Source organism: Pseudoliparis swirei, chromosome 11 (genome assembly GCF_029220125.1).
Source record: "Pseudoliparis swirei isolate HS2019 ecotype Mariana Trench chromosome 11, NWPU_hadal_v1, whole genome shotgun sequence".
NCBI classification, from domain to species: Eukaryota; Metazoa; Chordata; class Actinopteri; order Perciformes; family Liparidae; genus Pseudoliparis; species Pseudoliparis swirei.
In genome coordinates this window covers 14982043-15002419 of record NC_079398.1, presented here as the reverse complement: position 1 = coordinate 15002419, position 20377 = coordinate 14982043, and the positions used below count along the sequence as shown (strand labels likewise).

Genomic DNA, 20377 nt, shown 5'->3' with positions numbered 1-20377 from the left:
TGACCGCCTGCTGTACATCAGCCGCAAGCTGTCGGAGAGGGAGGGCAGGTACAGCACGGTGGAGAAGGAGTGCCTCGCCATCCGTGGGCGGTCGACCCCGCGCTACTACCTCCTGGGACGCCATTCACCCTCTGGTCGGACCACGCCCGCCCAATGGCTCCACCGCATGAAAGATACCAACGCCAATCACTCGGTGGTATCTGGCTTTGCAGCCTTTAATTTCAAGGTGATCCATAGGCCGGGTACACAGATGGTCGTGGGACTTCCTCTCCCGCCTCATGGGGGAGGGGAGTAGGTTAGGCCGGATGTTGCCCCGGCCTAAGTCGGGCGGTGGAGGTATGTGGCAGTGGGGGTGTTAAGGCTCGCTGCAGAGTGGGTGGAGCGGGGGTGTGGTTCAGGGAACGGTGTCTGATTGTCATCAGCTGGTCTGATGACAATCAGACCAGCTGATGACAATCTGTGTTTGTGTATCTGCGAGGCGGTGTCTTCAAAAGGAGCTGGATGGACTGAAGACGGGAGAGGGGCATGCAGAGCAGAGACACCGTCTGCTGTCGGAAATAAACACGATTACCGAATATCCCTCTGGCTGCTGTGGCTTATTGGTGCTTTAGGGGGGGAACCTACTAGTGACAGCGACACACTTGTCACAGTTATATAAAGTGAAAAAGTAATAAAAAAGTGAAATAGTAATAAAAAAGTAAAAAGTATAAAAAAATAAAAAAAGTAATACAAAAGTAAAAAAGTAATAACAAATTAATAAAAACTGTGCTGTGCGTGTGTGTGTTATTGGGTCTTTTAATACAGTTAATTTGTGAGCATTACATTGAACTACAACTGGCCTTGAGCGGTTCATCTTACAACCTGCGTGTAGTGCAACATTTCCTCCACGCGGGGGCAGTCTTGAGCTTCGTTCACAAACAATTTAGTTCACAATTACTTTTATACACAATCAATACATGAATATACAGCTGCTAGAATACTGAGTACATCTTAACATCTTTTCGGCTGGGGGTGGGGGGGGGTTGGGGGAACTGTTTTTTATTAAAATGTATAAAGACATGATTTGATATCTTGATCAATATTCCCATCTCTCCTCACTCCTCTGGTGCTCTTGGTGATGAGGTTGTCAGCTGTGAATTTATGGAGACAGGATTGATACTGTGGCTAAATGATCTGTCTTGGCTGGTGGCTGATTTCACCTCCATGGTTCTTTTTCTCTCCAAAGGCACCCAGAGGGTTTGATCTAGAGCCAACCAGTTCTTTTGTACCCTTCATTGGATAGAAATCATCTTCTCAGTACTTAAAACTGGCTGAAATCAGCATTCACAGGTTGTGCAGGATATTATGCTGCAGTTTTATTTGTGACAATGCTAATTTAGCCCCACACGCCTTTTGATTAAGCAGCTGATTGAAGTCTGGTGTGGAAGTTCGTGGTTTGTCGAGAACTACTCTGTGCTCATTAAGATCTATTAGTCTGGCTACAGCAGGAGAAGAAACAAGAGAATTACATTGTGGAAAGTAAACAGCAATCTATTCCACCTGCTCACCTGTTGGCATTTACTTTTATTACCTTTTTTGGATGCTTCCCATCGTGCCTTTTAACCATTATACATTGGTATACCTTTGTGGACCTTCCTTGTATAATTATATATATATTTTTATAATTTTATATTTGTATATTTGTATATATTTATATTTATATATTTATTTTTTAAATATATTTTTCTTAATAATATATATGTTTTGAGTTTTTTAAAATTACTTTATCAACTCCCATGACTTTACAATTGTTTTGTTTAACTTCAAGCACTTTTTTTATTTATTAGACGTGTTTTATAAATGTATTTATTTAATTTATTTCTTATTCAAGCACTTATTTATTTTAGATGTGTTGTACATTGTTATGGTGTTTCTTTATTGTTATTGTTGTATTATTATTATTATTATTATTATTTTATTATAACTATTTATTTGTTCCACCATCTTTTATTGTTCATCACTGTCCTCTTTCCTTCTAACATGTTTTTATCCCCATTCATAGGTGATTTCCATTGCTTTTAGTGTGTTGGGAAGCATCCATATACTTTTAAACCTTTATCCTATGAGCCATTCCCCGGTCTCCTCCTCCTCCTCTTCTGCTGCCGGACTGGCCCGGCCCTGCGTTTTATTCAATTTTTACCCCCCTTTTAAAACCTTGAGTCCCACAAGTGTCAGTGCCCCTCTTGGTTCTCCTCGGAGGACCCCGCATCTTTCCCAACCGAACCCTAACCCTAATCCTAACCCTAACCCTAACTCTAACCTCTTAGGGGTTAGCCTAGGGTTAGTGTTATCTATATCACTGTTATTGGATCAATATCACTGTTATTGGATCAATATCAGTTAGAATAAGTATCACAAATATAATACAAAGTAATAAAGGAATCAAAAGTAATAAAAAGTAATGAAGTGATAAAAAGTCAAAAAGTTATATATAGTATAAATGTAATAGAAAAGTCAAAAAGTAATCAGTCAAAAAGTAATCAAAAAGTCAAAAAGTAATCAAAAAGTCATAAAGTAATAAAAAGTCAAAGAGTAATCAAAAAGTAAAAAAGTAAACTAAAGTAAAAATGTAATGAATTAGTAAAAACGTAATGAATTAGTAAAAAAAGTAATAAAAAGTAAGAGTAATCAAAAAACTAAAAAAGTAATATAATGTAAAAAAGTAATAAGTCAAAAAGTTATGAAAAGTCTAAAAGTAATACAAAAGTAAAAAAGTATAAAAGAAATACAAAGGTAAAAAAGTTATAAAAAGTAAAAAAGTAATAAAGTAATACAAAATTAATACAAAATAAGTAAAGTAATAAAACGTTATTAAAAGTTATAAAGTAATTAAAAGTAAAACAGTTATAAGAAGTAAAAAGTAATCTAAAGTAAAAAAGTAATAAATAAGTAAAAAAGTAATAAAAAGTAAAAAAGTTATATAAAATAAAAAAGTAATACAAACTAAAAAAGTTATATAAAGTGAAAAAGTAATAAAAAAGTGAACTAGTAATTAAAAAGTATTAAAAAATAAAAAAAGTAATACAAAAGTAAAAAAGTAATAACAAATTAATAAAAAATAAAACATTTATAAAAAGTAAAAAAAGTCAACACATTTTTTAAAATAAAAAATTAAAAGTAATACAAAAGTAAGTCGAAATAAAAAAATTAATAAAAAGCAATAAAAAGTAAAAAAGTCATAAAAAGTAATAAAGTAATTAAAAGTAAAAAGTAATGAAGTAATAACAACTAATAAAGTAATAAAAGAAGGAAGAAAACGAATGAAGTAGCGAGGTTCATTCTAAACTACTCTGAAAAACAAATACAGTTACTTACAAACAAATTTAGTTGGTATGAGTCTGCGTTCATTTTGCTGCATCTGGTCAGGAGAAAAGACGGAAAGACAACTGAGAGAGCGAGATCTGGGACATGCGCAAAGGGTAGTCCCCAATTAAACATATTTCTGCATTTATATGAACACCATCTAACCTAAATAAATCTAATAAATGAAAGTATTCCTACATTTTGTGTTACACCCATTAAATATAAATATCTTCATTTTTGTAATTGATTTATTGTAATTCAATGTATCAAACCATATTTAAATGTTTCACCTTTAAGAAGTGCTTAAATCTTCTTCTTTTTTTGCATCTGTGGGCAGTTTCAGATGCCAACCCTATAGTCATCTGAGCAGATGTAAACTGTTAGTCTCTATTTGCTTTAATATTTTCATACCTAGCCTTTGTCTCCTCCTGCTTTATAGCTCATGTCTCAGAAACATCACCCCATGAAGTGTCAGGTTCTCAGGTTGCACTTAAATTAATTTTATCTGAGAGCTGCTGGAGATGCTTCTGATGGCACTAGACGGCAGTTTTGAGAAACGCTCAGAGCAGAAAAGAAGTCCAGTGTTTACTTGTGAGGAGAAGATAAACATAAACAGCCAGACAGGGCTCCCTTGTTGCTTAAGAGTGATAAGTAAAGCCAGAATAGGAGGCTGTGAGGTCCTTATCAGTGCAGAAGCCTAGCACCAGAGAGAGAGAGAGAGAGAGAGAGAGAGAGAGAGAGAGAGAGAAGAGAGAGAGAGAGAGAGAGAGAGAGGCATTTTGCTGTGCGACAAAGGTGTGAGGGCAGATAAGCATGTTTGTGAAATGCTGCAAAGATGAGTTGAACTCTGATATGAACATGGAGTGAGAGAGGGAGAGAGAGGAGGAGAGGAGAGGGAGGGAGGGAGGGAGGGAGGGAGAGAGACGAGAGAGAGGAAGAGGAGGAGGAGAAGGAGGATGAGAGAGCAGAGAGAGAGAGTTTTAGAGATGGATGCTGACATCAGAGTTGTTGTATGGGATGTCTTCAATTCCTCATGCTCACTGGAAAAGTGCGATAGAAAAACAAGTTGCTCATACGCATTTGTCCTGCTGGAGCTCAGTGGTGGTAGAAGAAGAACTCAGATCTTTTGCTCTTTACTAAGATTTATTATATTGTAATTCAAATGGATCAATGCAGCAGTAGCATTTTACAGAGCTCCGCAACACATATTTGTATTAATGTTTAGTTTGGGCCTTTTTGGAAGAGTACCTTCGGATTGAAGGTGGAAACGGCTAACAGCGCCACTGCTAACAACCCACAGACTGCGAAGCCGCACTGATTGTTGCCCTGCGGGCTTCATTCATATTATTATTATTCAGAACTTTGTCCGAGCGTACAGGTCGCAGCGTTGCTCGCATATGCGTAAATACATCAAAAACGTGCGGCCTGATCGGGAATCCTGTGCATTTATGTTTCAAAATCTGCGTTTACCGGAAAAAGGCGAAAAACGGCAAAATATTTCATTAAATCTAGTTATTTTAATTTTATTTGGCTCTGGACATACTAGAATACCACCATCTAAAACTTCTGGTATGTTAAAAAGTTAGTACTATTTTATGCTAATTGACCGCTCCGTATGAACTGTTGAAGTCTCAGAGGGCGACAGACACAAGTTTGGTCCCATCCATTGCCAGAGACGTCATTGGTGCTGCGATTGACCGAGAAAGTGTCCTTACGTAATCAAATATGCATTAAACGTGTCTGCTTGCTCGGGAATTGATCTCAGGATGAACTTCAAACAGCATGCAGGTGTCTTTAATCTACCAAATGAACTATGTGGTTCTGATCTAAAATCCATCACACAATACAGAGCCAAGAGGTTTTACACTTTTACAAGATGGAAACTATTCCCCCAATAACGTACATCTTCAGGACACAGTTTCCATCTTCCTCAATCACACCTCCCTCTCTGGTTTTGGGTGGTTTTGCTATCTGTTGAGTCATATCTTCGAGTATTACACTTGATTTTTCTTTCCTTTTCACAGGGAGGATTCTTTGATTGATTTTATAGTTTCCCAGGATTTGTTTATAATATCTGTTAATAAAACAAAAGGATACAAAATCCACATTCTAAGCTTTTTTGCTGCAACAACTTAAAATCCATCCTCTTTTGCAGAGAGGCATTGCACACATGGATGATACACTATTGCTTGTGTGCCTATTGTTCACGAGCACAGAGTGGTGACAGGTATTTCATCAAAGCAATGATAAGAATCTGAAAAAGGCTTTCAGTCGCATGAACACTCAAGAGCGCCATGCTGCTTATTATTGTAGAACTCAGCTCTAATGTCTTTTTGGCTCTTCATTGCCATTCAGATTATTTCCATTTTGTTTCAGCCCATTCATCATGTTTCCCAACTCAGGTCTCCGTGGGGGACCAATTTATTTTCTCTCTTTCTTTTTGTCATCAACTCCATGTGACAGATCGGGCTATAACTCGCCAAAAATCAGACTGTTGTCTAATTTCAGATACAAGGGTTATATTTAGAAAATCAGTCCAGTCTTATAATTCCTTTAGAATAAAGACCTGCGTGGCCCACATTGAAAGTCTACTGACACACGTAATGTTCAGATTCAACCCGCTGCTGCCTCGTGGAAAGTTTTTATTCACATGGGGGTGGATGACTAATGAAATCAGTTTGCTTCTGGTGGTCTGAGCGAGCTATGGATGCTGTGTTTGTGTGTGTGTGTGAGTGTGTGTGTGTGTGTGGGTGGGTGAACGGGCGTGGGTGAAACTCCCTTTCTATTGTGGGAGAGAAAACACATGCAGCACTGCACTTGCTCACAGAGTGAGCCCACTTCAGCACCCCGTACAGCTCCCATTGATGAGAGCGTCACTTTCGCCCTCGTCCATCCCATGGAGCCACTTTTCATGCATTATAGACTTGCTTGAAGAGAAGCTGCAAAAGAGGAGGCAGACAAACACAAGAGAGCTCAGGCTGTGCAGGCTTTCCTGTAGAACTCGCTTACCTTACCACCTGCATCGTGTATTCTGGTCGTGAATAATAGGGTCCATAGGTGTATTCAATATGTTCTCCTCTGCATCTTGAGCTCAGTATGTGGCCGATGCTGCCCATGTTTAGGACTCTGGCTCTGGACGCCCATGTGCATGGTTTTCTGTTCCAAGTCCAGGAGGGGGAATAAAGTGCTGCTCTCATTTGGCTCACGGCTAAACAGTGAGTGACGCAGAAGACGAGTTACTGAATGGATTATAAACTGGATGCTATCTGACACGATTAATTACATGAAAGTAGACGTTGCGGTAATATTGGTTCTTACATTGGAATGGTCACTGTGTAGTTATTAGGCTAATTATTCCTTACGTGTCCCCTAATGTAGAAGAGGTCCTGCTTGCAGTGTCAAAGAAACAATGAATAAGAGATGAGACAGAGCATGTGATGTTTCATTCATGCCAAATGTATTTATTGACCTAATTGACAGAACACAATAAACACAAATATGTCCCTTGTCCACTGCTCAGCAACTTTGTGTACACTTGTTTATCTTTGTATTCAAGGTCAACTTCTCTCTGTTTACTAACAAGATAATTTTCTGGTACATTCCTTGAGTCAACAATCACCAAAAAAGCCCACTGGCTGAATGTTTTTCCAAGAAATGAATTCACGAAGTGGACAATATACAATCTGCAATAGTATCTGCAGAGATTACAGCCACTATGACGGTAAAATAAAACAGCTGTAAACGACTAATGTGGCAAAAGCTCGGTAGTCACTGTTATGTTTCAACATATTAGTACAGCACAGTCTTTGTGGAAGAGTCGTCATCCATCTCAGCTTGAAGTGGTGGAATACCTTGGTGGGAGTGTTGTATCCCAGAAATAAAGATTCAGTCGGATCAATACGCAGTCCAAGTAATACTCCATCCACACATCTTGTTGTTTCCCTCTTTCCTCTGTCTTTCTGGTCCAGTCTTTTCTCTTCACAGACAGCCAGGCAGCAGCACAGACACACGCCTCCAGGAGAGGTATCCAGCCTTGTCTTTTCCCTGCCTCCCACCTGGATTTCTCTTCCTCTCTATCTGACCCCAAACCGGCCGGTCCCGGTGCTATACGTGTCCAGGCTTGGACAGGTACGCTATGAGGGCCACAACCACCCCCACATACATCCCTGTTCCAATGGTGATGGAAAGAGCCGCCAGGAAGAGGGTTCTCCTGGAGCTCATTCCTGCTCTGGAGAAGTCTCCCTGAGAGATGGCCTTGCCTGTCTGACAAAACAAAGCAGAGAGTGAAATGAGCTTACTCATCAGCACAGAGTGAATGAGTAGGCGTTAAGCCACAGTCAAAAGAGGAAAAACAAGAAATACTCTTTGGGAGCCATTAGTTACCATGGCAATTAAATCATTATCCATGTGACAGTGATACATGTGTTATTTGAGTGTTTTGATTTCCTATCAAAAAATGAAACTGTCCTTTATTTATTCTACTGCCGCATTATTTTCTGTCCAGCATAATTGTCTCTGCAATTATTATGGAAAATGACACCAAACCATTGAGATATGCTGTGTTTTGCTTGAGGTTGCAGGATGTGAGAGTTATCTCTTTGGACCAGAAAGATACAGGAGACTCGGGTCTCAGCTACGGATGCACCCACTTAACATGATGTCATAAAAGTGCACCGCTCACACATACACACTGCGGACCAAAAGCTCAATGTTAAAGATGTCTGAAAGTGAAGGCAGAAGCGTGACAAGTGGTCCGAACTTGCTGAATTTACATCGTCAATCATCTGAAACTTATGTGAGGAGGGTCACAGGCAGAGAAATGGGCTGCGGTAGCACTTGTCTGAGTGCTTGTGCTTGCTGACCTTAAATAGAACGCAGTGCAATCAGAGTTAATGACGGGCTTGAGGTCTCTGGGCCTTTACCTTGTGAGAGTAGTAAAAGGCAACGATGCCCAAGGGCCAGAAGCAGCAGAGCATGGAGAAGATGGCTAGGCCCAGGTAATCCCGGGGGGGCAGCACGAAGAAGTGGTCCTCGCTCTCACTGTCACTGGAGCTGTCACTCTGGAAGACAGCGGGGTTGATGGAGAATAATTCAACGTCAGAAAAGGAGAGGATGATGCACTTTTTACATGACTGCTCTTACACCTCATCACAATTTGAGAGACAACCAACACATTGACAAAAGGTGAGTGCAGGGATCTTGAGACTGACTCCTAAACAACACTGGGGTAAGGGTGACATGTGAGGATAGTCAGGTGTACTTTGAACATGTGGTGACAACTCGTACCCCCCAAGACCAGCGTGTGTGTCCTTGTTCCACCACCACCCAGGACATGATGTGCTCAGCCAGCCAGAAAGGATTTGGTGCCTCTGTCAACACCCATGAACGGGTTGACAGATAACACAGGATTACCGGGTTGTTCCAGCATTGTGAGGTGACAGGGGAGGCAGCAAGAAGGCCGTGTCATTCATGTGCTAAATTGCTTCTACGGCGTGAGATGCACTCGGCGTCCAACACGTTCTCAATACTCTGTCTCCAGACGCAGGGCCACGAGGGCTGAGTGGGTTAATAATTGAGAGATTGGGAATCCACTCAGACTACATTGGCACACGGCGTCTGCAGAGAGGATGGCAATGCGACTAGGTGGGTGACCTTTAAGAGGACGTCGCTGTCCTCCTCTCGGCTGTCCCAGAGACGTAGAGGATGTTTGTCTCAATAAAAAGCCCCCACAAGGAGTGGGTTTTATTTGTTTGTCTTGCAGCCTGCAGGGATCAATCAAAGTGGGGAAAAGGAAGGCACAGAATGAAAATCGATATGTAAGGCAGGATCTGAACCAGCCATTTTAGAGGTAATTATAGAACAGTCAGGGAGACGGGCAGAGAAGAAAGGATTTCTTGAGCGCTGACGACCAAGTTTTTAAGCTTGTTGTGCAGAATTTTCTTTCTTAGCTTCTAATCTCATCTACATTTACCAAACTGCAGAATCTAATGGAATTGTTTGTGCTATTACCAGGACGTTTCCGTTAGATGCAAGAGGGAAGTGGAGGATTGCAGCTTTGGCTCCTTTGCCAAGAGAAGATTACGTAGCTCCTGCTTTATGAACACTGTCCACCTGGACAGCCGGGTGTGACCCATCAATACGTCAGCTGGTCACAACATAATCCGACATCACATGAACAAACTGGTGGGTACAAACAGCAGTAATCTCCCTTTTATCTTTGTAGCAAGACCTGATAACAGTTCTGAGTGACTGTGCATTCAGTCTATACTGGCAGTCGAACACCGAGTCCGGCGGCCGGGGACACACTCCCAGTCTGGCGTGATGCCAGTATAACTGATGGGGCTCCGCTGAGGCACCGTGCCTTTAACAACCCTGTCACTGTGCTCTCTGAGGCCTCATTAGAGTCTGGAGGGGACATTCGGCTCCACAGACCCACAGTGGCATCACCCACGCACTCTTGTTACTTTACTACTTGCATTTTATATTTTATCCGTCGCACAGATGTTAAACATCTGCTGAAAAAAAATATATCCGTATGTCTTTTCAAGTAACTGCTGCAGTTACACCCTGGAAATGTGGCATATATTATTTTTAATCTCAGTCCTCTGAAGGTTTGATTGGACTTCTATGCATCAACACACATCTGGCACTGTTTGCGTCACATGAATCCGAGCACAGAAGCACAGAAGCACACACACACACACACACACACACACACACACACACACACACACACACACACACACACACACACACACACACACACACACACACACACACACACACACACACACACACACACACACACACAAGCGTGCAGTAGTAACGCAGGGGCTGAGCAAAAAGTCCCATATTCCAGCTTGAAGCCCAACTTCCACCTGAGCACTGTTCATCAGATTAATTTTCTCTTCTGAATTGGACATGGAATAACTTTAGCTGCAGGCTCACCTGCTCCAACAGCCAGGCATCAGCAGAGGAGTCCCTCCTAATACCCTCACAGCACAACATTACTCATGGCGTTCATGGCGGGCGCAGCTGTATCTCTATCTATCTGCCAGGCTTCCGAGTGAAGAGAGCTGGCTCGATCCTCAGCCCAGTTCGGGTGATACTTCTTCCTCCGCCAGCTCACAGCCGGGAGTACTTCACAAGTGTTTCTGGGTGAAATTAGATTTTTACCACTTCTGAAAAGACTTTCCTCTTTTGCTGTCACGCTTTTCTTTGGAGAGCGAAGTTATACAAAAGCAATAGCTTGGAAAGATAAACTAAGATGAGTCATTTTCTTAGAATGTAATTATAAAAAAACCAGTGTACAATTATCCTGCACTAAATATGAAAGACTCCAACAAATTGACAATTTAGAGGAAAGAAATGAACGTGAATCCCACTGGTAGTCTATTAGAATGGTAAATTAAATAACAAGCATCACTATTAACACCACGGCTTACTTTCTGCTTAAAGATGGCCTTGACAGTTACACTACTAATAAATACAAATCTCAAAACATGGCCACATGGTTCTTAGTTCCCTTCATTTGCTCTTTAAGTGATGTAGTTATTATTCCCATTTAGCTTGTAGCTGGGCAGAGAAACTTGTAAAATCATGTATCAGGCTACAACTAAAATACATATGGCTTGTAGAGACCCAGTATATCAGGAACTTCCTCTAAATAAAATACCACTAAAGCAGAGCAAACTGCCACGTATGCAGAACATGTATTCTTCGGTGTGCCCTCTGACCTCATACTCAGGACCCTGCTCCTCCTCCACCTCGTACGACACTGTCTGGATCTTCTCCTCCTTCTCTCCTTGTATGCTGTCCAGAGGGTTTTCTGTGGAAACTCCATCCAGCAGCGTGTCCTTACTCTCCGTGAAAGTGGTCTCAAAGCTCTCGCTCTTGGAGTCCTTGCTGTGGAGGCTCACGTCGTCTTTGTACAGGATGAAGTTGGGTCTGTAGAAGGCCTCCACAGCCAGATGCAGGGATTTGGCATCCAGGAACTGTTGAGTCTTATGCTCGCCATTAGTCCCAGTGTAGTAGTAGCCAATGAGGCTGTCCTGGTAAGGCTGGCTCTGGTAGTCACACTGGTAACCCTGGTAATCGCTGTGCACCACTTGTCGGCTGGTTTTGTCTAGCAGGGGGTTCTGGAGCTCTCTGAGGCTTTCCATGACGGCCGCTTCAAACGTCTAGTGGACCAGAGGAGGAAGTCCCAAACAGATTTGGCGATCTGATGGCTGGAGAAATAAGTAGAATTACAATTAAATAAGATTAATAAGAAATGTAGAAGCTTAAACAACAAGCAATGTAATTATACTATCCATCCCCACATTAGGTGTTTAGTAATGCAATAATTTATGCAGGAAAGATTTCATCTTGCTTGGGAATCACCATTCCTCTCACAAGCTCTCACCAGTCTGGGCCATGAAATCACCATCTGCTGTATGTTCAACTGTTGCATCTCACACCCTCAGGAAAAATATATCTTCCACATGTCACGGAAGTATACATGTCATGCTGCCGATATAAACACCAGGGAAAGTGTGGCGGCTGTACTTTGCATTGCATATGATTACTTTGACTGTCTGAAGTGGCCTTTTGTTTAGTCCTCCTGAATGTGTTTAAATGAGTGGAAGACCAGTAGAAAATGTGTGTTTACATAAACAACAACAATAAACTGCCAGGAGAGGTCGTCACTAAGGCAACACTTCAGCCAATGAGAGGCTGTGGGATCTAAGCATGTCCAGATTTGAGTAAAAAAACAACAACTTTGTTTCACTAGCTCACAACGGTCAGATCCTTTAGGCCAACAAAGACTTCAACCGTCAAAGTAATCTTTCATCCTATGTTACGATAAAATATGATAAAAGCCACAGAGGTGTCTGCCTCATATTTCAGGATTATAGAAAGCTATTTTGCAATTTTGGTGTTGAGAAATGAGCCAAAGGGTGAACATACACAAGAAAGCGGAGGCTTTAACATTGGAGAAAAGAGGGCTTGATTTATGAGGTTTGAGAGCCGATTGAGTTGCAGAGACCTGAACACACCCAACCTGGACGAGGCAAAATAAAACGAACAGCCAGAAATGAAATTCCATCGAGTGAACCTTTAGCCTCAAGACTCAAGCATATCAATACCTCTGACCGAGTCCTAACAAAAACTATAAAATAGGAACCCTTGAAAGCTCATATTTAATGTAGTACTGCAATATATTACAGATATTATTTGACAATGACTTCCTGGCCCACAGACAAGACTTGCAGCAGGCATCTGGCCTCTGTGACCCCTGGAGAACAAAAGCTCATGCACTCACAGGACGTTCCAGAGCTGTTCGGCGTGGAGGAGCGTGAATAATGTGGGCCAGTGGCTGAATCTGAGCCCACACACCAAAGACGCGGTCTCTATTCTCACATGCTGCTGCTGAGGCTGAGCCACTCTCCAGATAACAGGGAATTCCATTACACACTACATTAGACAACACAAACCACATCCACAAATAATTCATCTTACACCATGAAGATGTGCACTTAGCATATGTGAGTGTGTGCTTGCACTCAACAGTTATTAATGACCATGAGCTATATGCTTTCTGCCTTCTCTTTTTACCACAGTGCATTCATCTCTCTCTCTCTCTCCCCCGCCCCATACACACAAAAACAATGACAATTGTCATTATTTTGATTAGATAACATATCATAAACCTCATAAAATTCGATTGGATTTACACATTTCATATAGCTGATCATGAGGGGAATCTTCGTATTTATTCACTGTTTTACCCGTTTGTATAATAGCGAGATCTCATATCTATACCCTGCAATAAGTGCGAAGAACATCTTTTGGATACTAGTAGCTAAACATCTCCGTAAACCATCTTACCTGTAGTGGAAAATCCTCCCGCAGCTTTGCTCAGCATCGTTCCTCGGCGCAACTGAGTCGAGACGGACGGACGGACCCACCTTTCTACTTCACATCATCAGTGCTGGGATCCTGCCATTGCCGCGCAACACATCCGATCAAAAGGAAGTTATTCCGTGTGTGTGAGAATTGACTTTGCTCGCTGAGCGCAGATTTCCATGGCCCCGCTGCTGCGTCTGACAGGTAGATTTTACGCACAGTCTCACAGTGAGCAGGCACCAAAACAACTCCGGCAGAGGCTGAGCTGACTCCAGCCAACTGATTGGCTGCTTGAGGCGCGCTGCAAACTCTAATAGTGACCATGGATTTGACATGTCATTACTGTAACTACCTTTCCCCGGAAGTACTGTTTAGCCTCCTTGCGTGGGCAGACAGTCATTTGGAAACAGGTTGCTAGCCCACTGAATATATACTTCAGATCACATGAGCCAGCATTCCCACTTCGTAGACTCATAAGTGTGTGTGTGTGTGTTCTTGAATCATTGCATTGCTTGCACAACTTTGTAAGCTGAGTGTTTATCGAGTGTTATTATTGCCCACTGAGAACGCCCACAAAAGGAAACACAAAACAAAATCTGCAGATTTTTTTATCAAGCTCTATTTCTGATGCATGAATTTCAGGATTCCCTATCGTGGTATAATTTCAGATTCTATTCTTATCGTTTATTGTTATTTAACCTTCATTTCCTTGCCGATGTCTCTGAATTGGCTCAGAATAGCGCAGGAGAGAGCCACTATTAAATTCATTGCACACTAATATTTTATTAATATTTTAGACAAATCCAATGCATTTATCATGAGCCTGTCAACTTTGGAGGGACTTTAACCCACTCCACTAAGCTTCTGATGATTCCATGCCACAATTTATCATTGTAAACACTGTTAACATAACATTAATATCGATCTATTTCCCATGCATGCAAATAGGTGATATAACAGATCCAGACAGCAAAACTAAGACTCATTTATTTTGATCCAACTGTAGAATAATAATGACATAACTACAGTATACAGGGACACCGTACGGGGGTTAGAATCGTGAAAACACGCTAAAAACAAGCTGAAATGGTAAAAATTAAAATACTCATATAGCAACTGGACACTTGACACATATCTTATTCAGAAGGAGCACTCTGTTCCACAGGCTCATACAAATGTCTGGAGTTAATAATGTGCAAGCCAAGGCTCTGTCACTTTCACTGGGAGATGCATTAAGGTGCTGATGGACACTTTATGGGGGAAACATGGGGCTGCATTCATAAGACGGGGGCGCACACACGTGCGTCTCTCCCAGAGTCACCTTGTGTTCACATGCGCGAGGCGACGTGGCGTAACAGCCCGGCAGTCTCCATGATGGATACCTCTCCCTCAGGACATGAGTATATTAGAAGAAGGGGCCAGATTCTGGCACCCTTTATCCATTCTTCTTCTGTGTTTATCTCTCTCTCCATCATCAGCAGCAGCAGCATTCAGTGTAACATTTTCTAATGAAGATCCGTGTGAAAATGCCACAGGAACATCTGCAACACATCCAAACCTATGATGAAGCATCATGAAGATGAAACAGGAAAACTCAGCGGTGCTACATTAGGTATAATTTGTGTAATTTCCCCTCGCACTAGGCTTTTGCCAGCCTTCTGTATGAACCGTGAATATTCATGGTCCTCCCGGTGCCCCTTTCTTCTGCTCCATTTTCCACTCTATATTTAGGCACTGTGTCACTACATAGCAGATGCACACTTTGTCAAGTATTTTGTACCCAGAGTCTTGTAATTTCAAGAAATAAACAGATTAGGATTGCAAATGCAGGTATAGTGCAGTTGATTGACAATGAGCAACACTACAGCAGACGTTTACCTCTTATTGACTTCCCTCCTCCCGTTTGATATTGCAGCCAACTCCTGACACCATGAACTTCCCTAATGCCCATTAACCAGCTTTAATCATTTAAACACTTTTTGGAATTACTCACCCTAATCCGATTGGCAGAGAAAGTATCAAACCACTTAATTTGATCTGGCCGAGCCGGCTTTTGCAGAGAAAGAGGAGATTAAGCAGTTTATCCCAGATGGCCGCTGTGTGCATCAAACATTGTAACGAGGCGTATGCCAATAGAGCACCTCTGACTGCTGATAAAAAATAAAAAATTCACCTGTCTGGATACTTGGAAATTCACAGTTGCAGCACAGTTTAGATACGTTTTGTATATATAGCACAACCTATCAGTCAACCAAGCCATATATTTGTGGTTATTTCCAAAAGAGACACAGTTTGTCTGCTCCTGATGTTCATTGCAGACATCAGGTGTTGCATCCTTTTGTCCAAAGAGGTCAGTTTGTAGAAAACAGTGGGACTTCACTCCCTGCGGTGCTCGGTTCAGGTGCAGCAGGAAGAGGGTTGGCAGAAAAAGAAGCGGGAGCTACTTGCGGGACTGCAAGCCTGGAACTGAACCCTCACTGTATTACAAAAATAGCCACCACTAAATACTGCCTCGCATCCAGCACCTGACTCAGGGTACAAGGACAGCGTCATTTCCTGTTGTGGGCAGAAGGAACATATGTAAATGAGAGTTGGTGATTAATAAGCTAGTAGGCAAGTGGGGAAATAAATAACACGTCCAGCTGAACGCCTTAAGGCTGTGAATATTTCTATCAAAGTAGCAAATTGAGTTTAATAGCCAACAAACACAACAAAAGCTCTTTCATAATGCTAACTTTCTTCACCTTAAATGCTACAGAGAGCCATATTACAGAATTTCACTTGCATTATTTGTTAAGGTCTGATAGTAAAACCGGGCGATCTTCATAGCATTGAAGGTAATTTATTTCCCTCTTCTATCCAGAGAAAATGAAAAGGAGTTTGACTCCCACAGTCGGTTGTCATAATGAAAAACATAAGAGTCGGTGAATGCCAACATTATGGAAAGCAATTCCATTAAAGTGTTAGAAAGTTGCACAGTGACTTTTCAAGGTTCTTCCACAAATGTCCAATCAGAATATTAACAGTATGTGTCTGGAAGTTGGCCCATGTCCGTGTGCCGGTGCAAGTGGATGGATGTGCGGGGGAGTCCCGAGGGACCGGCAGAGGCTTTTTGGCTTTGCTATTATCCAACAAACAAATGCAATATGTGTGGAATTAGCTGAAAGCGCTCCATCAGGAGGGGAGAGGTCAGAGTCTCAGACACAAGCACCACTTTGTAGCTCGACCCCTCTCCTATAAACGCATATCCCTTTAGCAGTGCATGGAAAAGTTGATCCGGTCTGGAGTTGCAGAAGTTAGCGTCAATCATATTTGGGCTTCCTTCTCCAGAAGGAAAGTGAACAGCGGGGATCTTCTCATCTTCACACGTTGTTCCGCTCTAGAGAAACGCGATGTGCAGATTAATGGCATCCTCCGTGGTGAGATTTGAAAACTTCCATTAATGGAACAGCAATGATAATTTATTTGGACAGCCGAGCAGCTTCTCGGTGAATAATGAAACGGCCTCGGGATCATTAATATGATGGATTTCCTCCAATGTAGAATGCTGTGCCAGTAGTTGTAGCTGTATAAAGAAAAAATAAACTAGCTGTGTACATTGTTTGTGATATTGATTTGACACTGTGTCCCTCTTTAAGGGGATTGACGATCTTTGAAATGAATAATACCTCAGAGGATAGCCATTTGAAACATTAATATTGCAAATGAACACACATTAATCCTGTATGCGGGTATGTCAGGTCCGACAGTGGGAATGGTTTTATTCACAGTCTATCCCATCAGTCCCAAAAAAATAACTAAAAATTAAATGTGCCCAGCCCTACCAGAGCTGCTTCCATCCCTGATGTATCATCGGACCAGCCTGCATATGTTAGAGCTCGCTGCTTTACGATTTTCCATTAAAATCATTAAAGCATCTCTTAAAGAGAAGAGCGTTATGCTTTCAATACTTTCCGTCAAACAGAGCACAGACGAAAGCAGATTTCCCCTTCTGTCTGTGGTTGTGGGACTGCTGTGGAAGGCTTCTAAATAGGTAATCGTATAGGAGCTGCTGCAGGTTAAGCAGGGGAGCTCGCTGAGGGACGGGGTGACTCATCAACCTGTCTCTTAGCATCATGTCTGTAACCATGTCTGTAAGCCGCCCCGAAACCTCTGACTCACACACATATACAGAGCCTCTTTGACTTTACAAATAGTTTCCACAGCTTTTTAAAGTGCCTATCATCAATATTTGTATAATTACAATGAATTAAATGACTACATGTAACTGTGAAAGTAGTCGCTCTGAGTGCCAAACCCATAAAGAGTTTTTGCTTTGCTGTTCCTATCAATTTTAGTTAGTGTTTTAGCATCTTTCAGCTAATTGTTTTGGTAATTCTCACGTTAACAGCAGAAAAGCTATAAAACCGACTCTATGCGCCAAACATAGTGGAGCGTTGTGACCTAAACAGAGCTCATGGGAATTTGAATATTGGACTTAAACTCAATAAAGGTGCTCAACTTAAAATTCAGACCATTAATGTAGGAGCAAATAACTATTTGCTACATGAAGATATGGGGTCAGTTCTATCTGGGCAGAGTGAAGTCGCTCTCTCTGTGTGTGTGAGTGTTTGCTTTGAGCTTCTCTTAGCTTTGTTGACATCGCCGGACACATTTGCATTTTAGCACATGTCTCTTTGTCGTGTCCCACTTGCTGGCTTAATGGCCATTGCTGCACTCATACAGCGACTACCGCAGATAACACCTTCCTGATCCATGGCGTTATTGTGGAAGCGTTTGTCCCAGCCTGTGTTTAAAGTTTAAATTTAGATTGCTTTGTCCTGACTGTCTTTTTAACTGGTTAAGCTCCCCAGCCCCATATTGCACGAAGATTGTGGTTTATTCACAAAAGATGCGTTTGTGTATTAGCTGCTGTGAAAATAAGCCTGATCCAGAAATTATTTATCAGTTTTTGTCGTGCACAAAATCCTTTTGTACTTTGTGAACAATAAAAGAAAAATGCTGATGGAATGATTATAGTAGATTGCATAATATATCTTCCGCAGTTTAATATGTTTGAAAGCCATCTTCTTCTGAAACAAAAACTAATTATTTTGTGTCATGAAGCTTGCACTATGAATGCACCGTGATACTCCTCATCTGCTCCCCCTCTGATTTTAATCAATATCCCCACATTTCCTAATGTTCCTTTTCAATGTTCTTCTCTGAGCTGTAATTTCAGGTGCGGGTTTATTATCGGAGTCTTTCAGGCTGCAGTTTGTGCTTTTATTTGAAAAGCTATTTTCAGTGCAATCTGCCACAGTTGCTGATATTGTGCCTAATAAACAATCCAGGAGACCCTGGGATTCCTGTGGTTGCCAAAAGGTCTTGAAGGACTACTTGTTTGTGTGTGTCTTCCTGCCTCTCATTTTCAAAAGCCTGGAATGGACCCACAGGAGTCTTTCCATGCTGAAGAAACAATCCGGACATAATTAAAGCACTGCAGACAGCTATGATGCTCTGCCACACCAACGTTGTCAATGACCGCTCACAACTGCTAAGCAGGACATGTGTTGACTTGGACTGCCTTCCAAAAGAATCCATGCTCACATGTAGCCCCTGGGAGAAGAGTAATCATCAAGATCTCAGATGAAGAAATAGTGCAGCTGTTCATCTGCTCCAGCACTCTGGTCCAAGGCTCTTTAAATGTCTGCTCTGCCAAATTAGTTTGGTCATCCATCCTCGGACAGCTGTCTGCTGCAATAGAGTTATCCCCATAAAAAGATGGGCCTCATATTTTTCAACCCAACATTGTCACGATGTTCTCTTATTTCATGACAGCGCTTCCCATGCTCCGTAACATGGGAGAATAACAATACAGTTCATGTTCAGCCATAAACAGCACGGTGACATCAACGTGACACCATGTGAGAAAATGTCGCCATTGTGAGAATGGTTATGAAAGATTCTCCACGACCTGATCTGACTGGATGATTCTTGGTGACATTGACATTGCTTTCCCTTGTTACGCTTTTTTTTTTGCGATCAAATGTTTTTATTTAGCATAATCACACAGGATGGCGGAACACCAACACATGGTGCCCTTTCAAATTACAACAATATGCTGAGACCAAAGGAGTCTCTCAGAACCATAAAGCAGAGAGGAAAGAGGGGGGGGGGGGGAGACATAAATATACACACAACACAAGAGACAGACAGACAGACAAATAACATTGATAGGGACCAAGGACATGTTCAATTAGAAGTAAGGGGCGATAGCACACATCTATAGCATATTTTTCAAAGAGTCAGCAATGTTGCCCCAAGTGTCCAAAGTCTTTTCTGATGCTCCATTTATGCGCTGTAGAGATCCCATATATACAACATCCAAAAGGAAAGCATCCATGTTCGAACAGACAAGTCATGAGGTGGTTTCCAACTGGTTGCAATCATCTCTTAGCAGCTAGAAGTCCAGCAAATGCAACACGATTTGGATTTTAGAGAGCTGAAAGTCTGAATCAAAAACATTTAGAATCAAAACACTGAGAGTGACAGGCACAGTGACATTAATCAACACAGATAACTTGGATGCAATATTGTTCCAAAACTGACAAACAGGGAGTGTTTAGTGGGCAGAAGAGCAAAAGGACTGGTAATTATTTTCATGTGATGCATTTTCAGGGGGTGAGATACCGTCCTATATGAAATTGTAGTGAATTTGCTGATGGTCTGGATTCTGAGATATTAGACCATACATCATGCCAGTCGAAATCAGTGACCAAGTCTGGGCAATCTCTCAATAGGAAGGCTGAGGGCCAGGGTGTCACCAAAACTGATAGAGCTTAGATACCATACTGCTGGTTTTGCTGCATTTGTAATAATTTCCGGATAGGATGGATGCAAAGCTCTCTGCCAGGGGACACCATATGCCTTGAGTGCTGATCTTAATTGAAGGTAAAAGAAAACGTGGTAGACTGAATGCATTTTGTAAGTCAGTTTTAGATAATGAACCCACCAATCAGGAGAGCTTTATTGTTGAATAGTGGTGTATGCCAAAGGTTTTGATAAGATGAGAGACAAATGGCAAAAGCGCAGCTGGCACTGTTTGTTAGAGATATTGGCAAAAAGAACATCATGAAGTGACCATGGTTCGGTCAGAGCACTTTCT

General features: G+C 41.7%; 1 protein-coding gene across 2 annotated transcripts; it reads right to left on the bottom strand.

Moving 5' to 3' along the window:
• Nucleotides 1-6777: 6777 nt before the first annotated feature.
• Nucleotides 6778-13376, bottom strand: LOC130201280 (synapse differentiation-inducing gene protein 1-like). Of its 2 annotated transcripts, none has more exons than XM_056426134.1 (4): nucleotides 13213-13376; nucleotides 11079-11570; nucleotides 8265-8402; nucleotides 6778-7605 (listed from the first exon to the last, which is right to left on the bottom strand). In XM_056426134.1, the coding sequence occupies exons 2-4, from the start codon at nucleotides 11502-11504 to the stop codon at nucleotides 7447-7449; spliced, it is 723 nt and encodes a 240-aa protein (XP_056282109.1). In that variant the 5' UTR covers nucleotides 11505-11570; nucleotides 13213-13376; the 3' UTR covers nucleotides 6778-7446. The 2 variants fall into 2 exon arrangements, with proteins under 2 accessions (XP_056282109.1, XP_056282110.1); XM_056426135.1 differs by having other exon boundaries at nucleotides 7468-7601.
• Between the last annotated feature and the right edge of the window lie 7001 nt (nucleotides 13377-20377).